The sequence below is a fragment of the Phascolarctos cinereus genome, unplaced genomic scaffold (genome assembly GCF_003287225.1).
Source record: "Phascolarctos cinereus isolate Bilbo 61053 unplaced genomic scaffold, phaCin_HiC Scaffold_4;HRSCAF=312, whole genome shotgun sequence".
In the NCBI taxonomy this organism is placed as follows: Eukaryota; Metazoa; Chordata; class Mammalia; order Diprotodontia; family Phascolarctidae; genus Phascolarctos; species Phascolarctos cinereus.
Window position 1 is genome coordinate 143,422,680 of NW_027555847.1, and position 12,958 is coordinate 143,435,637.

The 12,958-nt window shown below is 36.7% G+C and overlaps 1 protein-coding gene across 2 annotated transcripts in view; it reads left to right on the forward strand.

Annotated features, from left to right (window-relative positions):
* The window catches only part of ELP1 (elongator acetyltransferase complex subunit 1), a 69,670-nt gene that overhangs the window by 23,121 nt on the left and 33,591 nt on the right, over positions 1–12,958 (forward strand). For both annotated transcript variants that reach the window (XM_020995507.2, XM_020995508.2), the window contains exons 10-16: positions 1,120–1,213; positions 4,197–4,427; positions 6,689–6,859; positions 7,871–7,970; positions 10,308–10,490; positions 11,780–11,886; positions 12,450–12,553. In XM_020995507.2, the coding sequence (XP_020851166.1) occupies positions 1,120–1,213; positions 4,197–4,427; positions 6,689–6,859; positions 7,871–7,970; positions 10,308–10,490; positions 11,780–11,886; positions 12,450–12,553 (990 nt within the window). The remainder of the gene's footprint in view (positions 1–1,119; positions 1,214–4,196; positions 4,428–6,688; positions 6,860–7,870; positions 7,971–10,307; positions 10,491–11,779; positions 11,887–12,449; positions 12,554–12,958) is intronic.

Below are 12,958 nucleotides of genomic sequence, written 5' to 3' on the forward strand. Positions count from 1 at the left end.
AGATACTGGAGTGATTCGCCATTTCCTTCTCTGGTCTTGTGCAGTCAGGGATTCAGTGGCTTGCCTAGGATCACGCAGCTAGTAAGTGTCTGAGGTCAGATTTGAACTCTGGTCTTTCTGACTCCTGGCCCAGGGCTCTACCCACTTTGCCACCTGGCTGTCCTGCCTGCCATATAGTGCATGCTTAATGAATGCTTACTAACTGGTTAAAATACAGACTTTATGAGTAAGCAAGTGCTAAGTAGGTTAGCTGACTTCTCTTGAGAATTAATCTTGAGGTTGGACTCATTTAAAACTGTTTGGTTTAAGTAAACTTTGAAGAGTTGTGAAGTGCATGGGACTGTATGTGGGATGCAGTCCCTTAATCTGAAGCTCAGAGTTTTATACTTAAAACAGGATAGAGACAGATGCATACAGACATTTTTTTCTGAATTCTTCAACAGTTTGTTTACTGTTTCAAGCACTTCAAATACAATTTTGAAAAAATCTATTAATATATAATCTTATTCTCTTCTTTGTATATGGGAACATTCATTGATGTTTGCCAAGTTTATAACTTTTTTTTTTAAAGAAAACCTTATCTACATCTCCAAATTGGGTGCCTGTTGTTAAAAACATGACTCTTATTGAGCCATAAACATTGAATAAATGTCAGATTGAATATGTTCATTTGAATTGATTTTTTTGTCCCTTTTAGATGTCAATGGTTTTGCTCCTGAGGCAGAGAGAGAAGGATTGTTGAAATGTGATATGTACTCTATCACCCCTGAGTTTCCCTGAAACAAAGTTGTATTGGAGATGAATGAACTGTATTAGAAAATGGGAGTCTGGGTAGAGAGAGAAATTTGTTGTGTTTTATTGTTAATTTTACAAGATAATCACCTCATCAGCAAGCTAATCACCAGTTAAAAAATCAGATACCACCTTTGAAAGCAACTTAGTCACCACTGAGGTATTATTTGAGATCTTGTCAGCTAAGCAGCCGATTAAGTTCTTGGAGCACTTGATTTGTACAAAGGGGCAGAAACATTTCTAGCATCAGTGAGTCTTTGGGTTTTGGAAACGAGTAAAAAGTCAGTGGTAGTTAAAATACAATGACGACAGAATCTTTCTTACCAGGTAAATGAGCTGCTTTGGAATTCAGATTCTACAGTCCTCGCACTTTGGCTGGAAGACCTTAACTTTGAAGAGAATGCAGGGCCAGCATCCTATGGTAAGATGGTGTAGGGTCACAGCTTTGCTTATCTTGAGTTTGGATAAAAATATTAGGGTGGTAGGAAGGACAGGAGATCTCTTTTTTTATTCAGGGACATCACAGTGCCTTTACTCTATTCTACCATTTGCTTATTTTGTTTGTTTTTAATAATTATGCATGTACGTGTATACAGACAGTTCTCACTTTACATAAGTGGACCTTTCTGTAGACCTCTCTGTAAAACAATTTTTATGTAATACGAATTTGCCCATGGACATGGGGAAGGGAGGGATGTAGGAAGGCAAGAAAGAGGCTGAGCCAGAGGTGGGAAGAGGCCAGAACATGATTCAGTAACATAAAGAACATTTGGGAGGCAGACAAGCGGTGGCTGAACATAGACACAGATAGGAGAGGACAGGCGACACACCAGGGAGGGGACAGATACTCAGTATTTGACTAGATGAATAGAAGACAGATACGTGACAGATGGGCCTACTGGGGCAAAGGTCTCTTCTCTCAGCACAGAGATCTCAAGCTTGCCCCCAGTCCGGCAGCTCGTCTGGGGAGGGGACAGGCTCCCTGCCTTTCCATTTTTCTGCTTTCACTTGGAGGTTTTGGGCGGGGGATGGTTTTGTTTGGTTTTGTTTTGTTTCATTTTGTTGGTGAGGTAGTGGGAGGCTGTGGAGTGCCAAGCTGAGGGGCGGGAGAAAAGTTAGAGAGCATGGCATTGTGCAGTAAAGTTTACTTTGGATTTTTTTAGATTGTGGATTTCTTTCAGAATTTTTTACATAATGTTAAATTTGCATAATGTGAATTTACATAAAGAAGTACTCTAGGGAACTAAATCAAATATACAAGAATAAGCACAATTGATAAATGGTCAAAATAGTTTTCAGAAGAAGAAAATAAAACTGTCAATAAGCTATCAATAGCCATATTTTAAAAAGTTCTTGTCCCTAATAACTAGAGAAATACAAATTAAAATAACTCTGAGGTACCAGCTCATATCCAGTAGATTGGTTATTGTAACAAAAAAAGGAAAATGGCAAATGGTAAAGGGGATGTGGGAAAATAGGCACACTAATACATTGTTGGTAGAGCTATGAACTAGTGCAGTTATTCTAGAAAGTGATCTGGAACTATGCCCACAAAGCTATTAAACTGTGCATGCCGTTTGACTCAGTGACACTGCTACTAAATCTGTACCCCAAAGAGATCACAGAAAAGTACTCATACGTACAAAAATAGTTACATTAGCTTTATTATTTTTATTTTTTGTGGTGGTAGAGAATTGGAAATTGAGGGGATGCCCATCAATTGGAGAATGACTGAACAAGTTACTGTATGTGAATGAGATGAAATATTACTGTGTTATAAGAAATGAAGAGAATGGTCTCAGAAAAACCTGGGAAAACTTGTTTGAACTGAAGCAAAGTAAAATGAGCAGAACTAGGAGAACAGTGTAACAGCGGTAATGGAAAGATAATCAATTTTGAAAGACTTATTAACTAATCAACACGGTGTCCAACCACTATTCCTAAGGATTGCTGATGAAGCACCTGTCCACCTCCAGATAGAGAGGTGATAGACTGAGGGCAGACTGAAGCCTTCCTCCTGTCTTCCTTCCCTCTCTCCCTCCCTCCTTTCCTTCTTTGCTTCCCCTGTTCCTCCCTCGCTCCTTTCCTCCTTTCCTTCCTTCCTTCTTTTTTTATGACTATATGTTTGTAATGGGTTTTATTTTTCTTGTCATCTCAATGGGGAGGGGAGGGAGAGAATATGGAACAGAAAATAAATTCAAAATAAAATAAATACTTGTTCCTGCCACCACTACCCTTTCCTAAGGTCACACAGTTTGTATGTTGTCAGATGCAGGACCTGAGTGAGCCTGGCATTTTCTCTACTATGCCAAACTGTCTCATGTTCATTAATATGGCTCAACATGGTGATATTTAACTGCTTTAATAATATATAATTATTTTTCTCAAAGGATTCTTGTTTCTAATCTGTGTTTCTCAGCCAGCTGAGTACTGAGTACAAGAATATGACCAAAGTACTACTGTCTTGGCAGTGTACCTTAATTTCAGGCCAAGTCTGTAGTACAGGGGTGGGGAACCTGTAGCCTCAGGGCCACATGTGGCCCTGTGGGTCCTCAGGTGTGGCCCATACTTCACAGAACAAATCCCCTTGATAAAAGTATTTGTTATGGGGCAGCTAGGTAGCGCAGCAGATAGAGCACTGGCTCTAGAGTCAGGAGTACCTGAGTTCAAATGTGACCTCAGACACTTGACACTAGTGTGTGACCCTGGGCAAGTCACTTAACCCCAATTGCCTCGCCAGAAAAAAAACTATTCTGTAAAACTTGGACTCAGTCAGAAGACTGCACCCAAGGATCTGGAAGACCACATGTGGCCTTGAGGATGCAGGTTCCCCACCCCTGACCTAGAATAAAAACCTTTTTGGTGCTGAACTTACAAATCTAAATATATAGTGACAGCAGTAAGTTCACAATTATATAAAGGGTAGGGTTTTTTGCTAGTTATTTTTAAGGGCCATTTGCAGAATTTTTCCAAGATATCTTCTGTAACTGTTACTCTGTGAACAGCCTTCCAAGAAAGAGCATGTTATGCCTTAGGATTATTTCTCTGAGTTCTTATTACCATGAAGTTCAAATCCAGGATAAAAGTAAGCATCTTTATGATTCCCCTTATTGATACCTGACATTTTCTTTCCATAGGAACCAGTCTTTTAAAGAAATTGTTATCTCTTGTTGTCTTTTCCCCTCAACTGAACCCTCCCTTTTAACAAAAAAAAAATTAGCTAATCAAAACTATTAGCACTGTGACTACGTCTGACTGTGTTCTACCCTAGTTGTCAATTTCTTGCTTTGTCAGGTCAAATGGCTAAAGAGCTGCCACTGCCTACACTTTCACACTCTTGCAAATAATAGAAAGTTTAGTTAAGTCTTTATAGCTTTCAACAGCCCTGTTATTTTCTCCTGTAGTTCAGCTGTGGACAGTTGGAAACTATCACTGGTACCTTAAACAAAATCTGTACTTCAGTAATTGCAAAAAGAGCAAGATTGTGTCCTTGACCTGGGACCCAGTGACTCCATACAGATTACATGTCCTCTGTCAGGGATGGCATTACCTCTGCTATGACTGGCATTGGAGTACAGACCGGAGTGCAGGAGAGAATGCATGTGACCTAGCAAGTGTGGCTGTCATTGATGGAGGTAAGTTTAATCAGGGAGAGCTGACATGCAAGCAATTATATACAAGGGTAAATTGGAGGCAATCTCAGAGGGAAAGCACCAGTGTGAAGGAGGTCTAGAAAAGGCTGCTTTTTTTTTTAAAGGCAGCTGGGGTTAAGTGAATTGCCAAAGGTCACACAGCTAGTAAGTGTCAAGTGTTTAGTCTGAGGCTAGAACTCAGGTCCTCCTGACTTGAGGGCCAGTGCTCACTCTATTGCACCACCTAGCTGCCCCAAGGAAAAGCTTCTTGAAAAGTCTGTAATGACTTGGGCTCAAAGAGTCCATTCTGCATCTTTGTGATTGCTGTTATCTTAGATGTTACCTTTATCAAGAGCCATCTCTTTCCTAATATTTTCTAGAGCAGAAATCTCAAACATACTGGGCTATCAGAACCAGTAATTGGGAAATATTTAATAAAATAAATAAAAATAAAACAGAACATAGGTAATGTTAATAGGTGTTTTTAGAAAGCTCAGTATGGCAGTTTCTGGCAGAAACTAGGTATAGAACAATATTTTACACCATGTACTAAGGTAGTAGTCAAAATGAATACATGACCTAGATATAAAGGGAGATATCATAAGTAAATTAGAAGAACATGGAATATATTTCCTATCAGACTTAAGAATAGGAGAAGAATTTATGAATAAACAAAGCATTGTGAGATGTAAAATGGCTAATTACATTAAATTAAAAAGGGTTTGTACAGATAAAAGCAGGGTAGCCAAGATTAGAAGGAAAGCAGAAAATTGAGGGAAAAATTTTATAGACAGTTTTCAGATAAAGGTGTCATATCTCAAATATATAAAGAAATTTGTCAAATTTATAAGAATATGAATCATTCCCCAATTGATAAATGGTCAAAGGGTATGAACAGATGGTTTTTTGATGAAGAAATCAAAGTGACATGTAGTCTTATGAAAAAATGCTCCAAGTCATTATTGATTAGAGAAATTCAGATTAAAACAACTTTGACACATCATCTCACACCTATCAGATTGGCTAAAATGATAGAAGGGGAAAATGACAAATGTTGAAAGGAATGTAGAAAAATTCCACACTGTTGGTGGAACTATGAACTCATCCACCCATTTTGGAAAGCAATCTGAAATTGTGTCCAAAGGGTTATAAAACTGTGTATGCCCTTTGACCCAGAAATACCACTAATAGGGTCTATTTACCAAGGTGATCAGGGAAAAAGGAAAAGCACCTATGTGTTCTAAACTATAGCAGCTCTCTTAGTGGTGGCAAAGAACAGGAAATTGAGGGGATGCCCATCATTTGGCAGGAGTGGCTAAACAAATTGTGGTATATAATTGTGATGCAGTACTACTGTGCTATAAGAAATGATGAGTTGGTTGATTTTAGAAAAAAAAAACATGCAAAGACTTGCATGAAATAATGGAAGAGTGAATGAGCAGAACCAAGAGAACATTGTATGCAGTAACAGCAAAATTGTTTGAGAATAAGTGTGAATGACTAAGCTATTCTGAGTATTATAAGTACTCAGGTCACCTACAAAGAACCTGTAAAGAAAGATAGCCACCTCTAGAGAAAGAACTGATAAATAGAAGTGTGCATAGTATTTTTTACAGGTAGGTAATAGGTAAATAAATATCTGTGTCAACTGGTAGCCTTCTGTAGTGTAGGGAGGAAGGGAAGGAGAGAAACAGTTCAGAACTAAAAATATAACAAAAAATGAATTTCTTAAAAAACGAAGTCAGTATACTTCCCATGTTAGCACCCCTGCCCCACTTTCTATTTGTGTTTGATATCATTGTTCTAGAGTTTTGCCACTACTCGAAGATGAGCTCGGTGGATTATAGTTTAAGACAATAAACCTTCCCTTTTTTGAAAATTGGTCCATTTCTGTTCCTGACGTGTCTGTCCTGTTCTTTTAGATATCACTTTAGATATCACTTGGCAATTCTTGGCCATCCCTGGCGGGGGGAGAAACCTTCCCAATATAAACAGCATATATTTGGGTGCCCTTTGTGTCTCCTTATCTGGTAAAGCTAATGGGCATTCCACCATAGCCTTTAAGCTTGTTATTACGCTTTTCTTTCATTTTACATTTGTTTGTTGCAGAGACAGAAAAAGTAAGATAGATTTTAAAGGAAAATTAATGGAAATATGCTACTGCCATCACTATTTAGTTATTCAGTGTTATTTAAATGTCTACTTTTTAATGACAGCATCATTGTAGCTAACTCTTTATGTACTGATTTGTTTTTCAATTGAAGATAAGGTATTGGTGACAGCCTTTCAACATTCTGTGGTGCCTCCACCTCTCTGTACCTATGAGTTGCATCTTCCACATCCCGTGAACCAAGTCATGTTCTGTGCACATCCTAACAAAAGCAGCGATCTTGCCATTCTTGATGCCAACAACCAGATTTCTGTCTATAGATCTGGTATGAATGGTATTTTTGTTTGTTTGTTTTGTTTTGTTTTAAATACATAGACTTTTATTTTTCCTTGTTTTATTCTGGTAGAGACTTTCATCCAAAAAAATAAAATAAACTCAAGTGTTGTATTTTAGTATATAAAAAATTTAAAAATTTAATACTGGCTTTGGAGTGTATTTTGATATTAAATTGAACTAAGGGTTACTTTATGTTTCTGTTGGCTTATAAATAATTCTTGTAGAGCATCATGAGCTTGAAGAGTGGGTATCTAAGGGTATGGTTGTTCCTGGGGAATATACAATAGCTATGGGACTCCTTCTTTATTAAAACCAAAATATAAATTTTATGTGATGCTTGTACTCTGAGTTATAGTCACTGTCAGGCAATTTTGCTTAAATTGGGGAGGGATAATATTTTGTGAGGGCAGTTGTTTAAGTGTTGGGAAGCATCTGCTATGTCAAAATATTTTATCAATAAGTAAAATTTGATGCATTCCGATAACAGTGAATTAACTTTTGGTTTTGTTTGTGATTTATAAAATTATTTTATAAAAGCCTTGACTTGTTCTGTAAGGACCAATTTTTTTAAACTGGAAAACCCATGCTAGTCATTCTGTTATCTAGTGCTTTCTACCCTTCCCCTTCTCCCTGCCTCAGCCGTCTAGTTGCTTAATATTTGTTATAGAAATGAGAAACAGTGTGCAAGAGTCATGGATAACTTAGGTAAATCAGCTTCTGTGTGTTTCAGTTTCTTCAGTAAAAATAAGGAAGCTGTCATCCCTACTTTAATCTGCTTTTAAAGAATGATCAGTCATTCCAAATAAAAAAATAAGAAAACATTATTCTATTCTGGATCAGTATCTGTGTATGGGGAGGGGGGATAGTGTCCCCTCAAGCTTTCACTCCTTACTGTGTAGTAATGCATTTATCAAGCAGTTTGGTGGTAATGAAGGAAAAATTGTAGTGAATTGTATTCTTGCATATGTGTATGATGATAATAATTACATTTGTCTTCTAGGTGGTACTGCAGATTTAGACCCCACAGTGAAAATAGGAGCTGTAGGGGGAAATGGATTTAAGGTTTCTGTTACAACACCTCGCCTGGAAAAAATATACAAGTAGGCAATTTTTTTATGATATGATGCTACAGTGTGGAGTCGGGTAGAACCTGACCTGCTAAGTCACCTTTGAGAAAAATAAATGTTTATTAATTTTTTCGAAGATTTCTTGGTCCAGGGTATTTCCCTTTACCCCTGCTTTCCTCCTTTTGGGGATACTATCTGCTACCCCATCAGGTGTGGGTTTGTTTTCCCCAGATCCCTGGAAGGGAATAAAGGGGCATAGAGACTAAATACTTAAATGCTGAAAGTGAAATACTTTGAGCACTCAAAAATTTGATCTACATTCTCTTACTCTTTCTTACAGTTTGCCTTAAAACTGTTCCCAAGTTATTTCAAATATGCAAAATAAGATAATGTATATTAAAATGCTATAAAATGCAAAGCATTATGTTTATTATTTGTATATGTCTACTCAACAATACTTCTAACCAGTTGAACTAAAGGTTCACCTAATTGAAATGCAGAAATTGTAATAGAAATGTGGATATCTGATTAATCTTAATGGTATTTACTTCATTATATCACATAGAGCAGTTAACCTGGGGTCTGAGAACGTGGGTTTTTAAAAAATATATATATTTCAACAACTGCATTTCAGTAGAACTGCTTTCTTTTGTAATCCTGTGTATTTTGTGTTATGCATTTAAAAACATTATTGTGAGAAGGGGTCTGCAACACAAAAAAGTTAGCCCTTGTGTAGAGGAAATTAACTCAGTAGACTTTTCCTCTTCAACGTGTAAGTGCCTTTTTAACATCTAGATGTCTTTTCTGGCAAACTTCTACTTTAAAATTGTGCTTGTTCTTATCCATATTAAATATGAAATTCAGAAATACTGTTGAAATATAAAGTTTATTACTGATCTGTAATTGGAGCTCAGCCTATTAGGTTTTAATTAATTAAAGCAGTCACCTTGTTTTAATTGAAGGATAATGTATTACTTTGAGAGATAAGTGGTATATTGTAGACGTGTCAAACCCTAATGCTACCCAGCAGATTAAAATGTAATTGGGAAATGTTTAACAAAAAAATAAAAACACATTACAACATAGGTAATATTCATTGAAGTTTTCTAAGTCAATGTGCTGCTGGGATCCCTTTCTATTTGGGTTTTACATTACTGGCATAGTGGATTAAGGCCCAGCCTTTGATCCAGAAAGGCTTGAGTTTAAATCCTGCCTCTGATACATGCTATCTGTATAGTCATAGGGCAAGTTACTTGACCTTTGAAGGCCCCAGTTTGACTCGTAGATGGACTTTTCACATCAGGGTTTCCTTACACAGATGAAATCACAAGTTCAAACCAAAACAAAAGACACTGATTTGCAAATTACCTTTTCTTTTTGGTAGATTGGTCATCGTTAGTTTTTGGCCATGATTTATCTTTATTTTAGAGTAACAGCAACAATAAGAACTAGAATTTATATAGCACTTGAAGGTTTGCAAAGAGCTTTACAAATATCTCATTTTATCTTCAAAATGCCCTTGGAAAATAGGTGCTATTATTCCCTTTTTTACAGTTGTGGAAACTGAGGCAAACTTGAGATAAGTGACTTGTCCAGGGCTATATATCTGGTAACAGTCTGAGGTTAAATTTGAACTTAGGTCTTCTTGACTCCAGGCCCAGAAATCTCTCTGCTGGGCCTTTATATAATCAAAGAGCAATATAGTTGCCAAGAAATCTGAATAGTTTATTCTGTTACATATTATCATCATTTGTATAAATTGTGTATTCCATTGCACATCTTGCCTTCAGATTTTTGTTGGCAAAAGTATGTGGTAAAATGTATTGTAGAAAAGATCTCGTTTACTTTTGTTTTCAGGTGCAGAAGGAAAGATTTTAAAATCAGTTGCCATATTTCTTTATCATAACTTAGAGCAGGTGGAAACCAGAGCATAACAGTCTAAGAAGTGACAGCTTGTTTTAGGCTAGTGTTTTCTGGTGGCCTGAGAAATGATGCCTTTATACTTTATCATGGAATCAATAGCATGGAGTTCTGAGCAAGGAAATAGGGTGGCAAGATTTAAGAGTCTTTTACCTCCTAAGCGATGTATGTGCAATGTGAAATCATTGTTTATTTTTTTAAAGTGTTTTGAATTCCAAGAACATAATATATACTCACGTACAAATGAAAATACATTCAAGTCATTTTAGCTGTTCAGAGCATAAACATTTTTAATAATAACAAAATAATTGTTTTGAAATTTAAGGGTTACTTTAAATTTACATGGAGCAATTAAAATTGCAAAAGTAGTTTATAGATTACATACAAAAAAATTTCAGTTTGACTTTAAAACTTTATTGGTGTCTTGAATTTCTTGAATATTTTACATAGAATTCTGTTTGAGGATAAAGAAGATCAGGAAGTAAATCCCTTGAACTTGTGCCTTCTCACTTGGATCCAAGAGGATGCTTTCTTGGCTGTCAGTCATGATCAGACTGGCCCATGTTCTGTTGTGCACCATTTGACTGTGGCCTCTTCCGAAACAGAGGACAAAAGTGGACATCTGAATATCAGGTATTAGGAACTTTTAGATGTTTTTGATTCATTAATAATAAAAATGGAATTATGGTGTTTGAACAAATATTTATTGAATTGACTGTCATTTGGTAATACAAAATTCAAAGCCATGAGATTTCAGAAGAAGAGAGAACTCGGTTCCCTTTCTTAAGATAAGAGGAGACAAGAAAACACTCATTTAAGGATAAGTGGGATTTAAACAGGCAAATGTTGGGAATAGGAGTAAGGAAATAATTGGCATTCCTCTTCAGGTAGAGGGATGGATGAGCACAGGTTTTGAAGCAGAAAAGGGTAAAAAGTTCAAAGTTCAAAGAATGGCAGATAGTTTTACTACCCTGTAATCTGTGTGACTTGGAATAATGTAATCTTAGATGGGAAAGGTGGTTGGAGACAGATCATTGAAGACTTTGAATGCTAGGGTAAGGAACTTAAAATTTTATTCTGTAGAGAGTAGGGTGCCATTGAAAGTTTTTGGGCTCGGGAGTGATTTGATCAGAACTCTGCAGTGATCAGTCTGGCAGTGCTGTATGTAAGATGGATTGAAGGGTAAGAAGTCTGAGATCAAAAGACTGGTAAGGTAGCATTAGGTCAGATGGATAGGAATGAAATGCTGTACAAAGAGTGGAAGGACGGTAGATAAATTCAAGAGATCTTAGATTCTGTTATCATGAATTTTTTACATTGAACAAGTAGGGCTTTTGCCTTGTGTCTAGCAAAGAGCTTTTCTGACAGAAAAGGCAAGTCTTTTTATATTTGTGTTTGGACAAAAGCTTTTGTGACCAAGAAAATAGTGTACCTACTATAAAAGCATAGTCCTTATTTAGCCATACGGTATTGCATCAGGTGGAATTAAATATTTTTAGGTAGAGCTGTCAAAAACATGCCTTTTTTTTTCAAATTTGGAATTATCTCACGTAGAGACACAGAAAGACGACTAGTAAAAACAGTAATAAAATACATTAAATTTACACAGCACTTTATATTTTACCAAATGCTTCCCTCACATCTGTCGTGTAGATAGTACTGGCATTAGTATTTAACTGGTGAGGAAATCAAGATGCAGAGAAGCTGTTACTTCCCCAAGGCCATAGGACTTGTACATGATGGTTGGACTCCAATCTAGGTTTTCTTAACCTAAGCCTGGGCTTTATTCCACTGTACCATGCTTGCCTCTTTATGGAAATAGAAGAAGTCATGCCATGTGGAAACTGGCTCTTATATTCCTTTCCTTGCTAAAACCAGGAAATCTGTCAAATAATTGTTTGTTCCTCTCTAATTTTTGTTAGCTCATCAGTGACTGTGGATGGAGTTGTGATCAGTCTGTGTTACAATCCCAAAACCAAGTCAGTGGCACTACAATTAGCTGATGGACAAATCCTCAAATACCTTTGGGGTAAGTATAAAAATTTTACATAATAAGTTTTATGGATTTTCCTTATAAATTTAAATGGAAGAGTTTAGCTATTGTACTTTTTAGGGTGTGCTAATAAAGAAACAAATACTAGATTTTTTTTTCTTTTCGGTGAGGCAATCAGGGTTAAGTGACTTGCCCAGGGTCACACAACTAGTAAGTGTCAAGTGTCTGAGGCTAGATTTGGACTGAGGTCCTCCTGACTCCAAGGCTGGAGCTCTATCCACTCTGCCACCTAGCTGCTTTTGAATGCTAGATATATTTCATAAGCATGGGTTGGAACTTCTGTCTGGCTACTGTATCATTTTTCTATCTGTTAGTCTTTTAGAAAAGTGTAATATATTTCATTGAGCCTTTTTCAGGGTTTGAATTCTTGCCTTTTAAAATGTAATTTATATTGTTAAATGTATTATTTTTCCTTTTATGTGTTTTGGAGGGTATAAATGACTTGGTATACTACATCACCTGATAATGCCTTAAAACTTGTGCTGTTGTTTCTCTGAAGTATCAAAATCCAAAAAGAATGCTTTTGTATGTATTTGTAGAATCTCCAACTCCTGCTATTGAAATATGGAAGGATCGTAGTGGTTTTGCTGTCCAGTTTCCCTACCCGTGCGCACAGACTACACTGGCTGTAATAGGTGGTGAAGTAAGTGATCCTGGAAGAGTATTTCTCCAAGAGGGAATTCTGTGCTAGAAACGAATTGCCCTATGCAGCTGACTTCTGTGTGCTTGGCGTAGATAGAGGAAGAGTTTAATAAATGCTTCTTACTCGTTCTTTGAGTGCATCAAGATGGAATCTAAACCTTATTGGGCAAGTGTACATCCTTCTTGCACAAAAAATTCAATGGTGGATTTATTGTGTACTCACTTTTTGGGTTGTATAGAAGTGAATGGAAAGATAACCAGTGTTCAGAAAGCGTAGAATATTAGGAAAAGCTGTTCATGTGACATGTTATCGTACCCTATAAGTGTGGAATGTTCTGGTAACCATGGCAAAAATTTAGATTCTTCCCTTATAGAGTACTATTACTATATATTTGAATATGCTTCA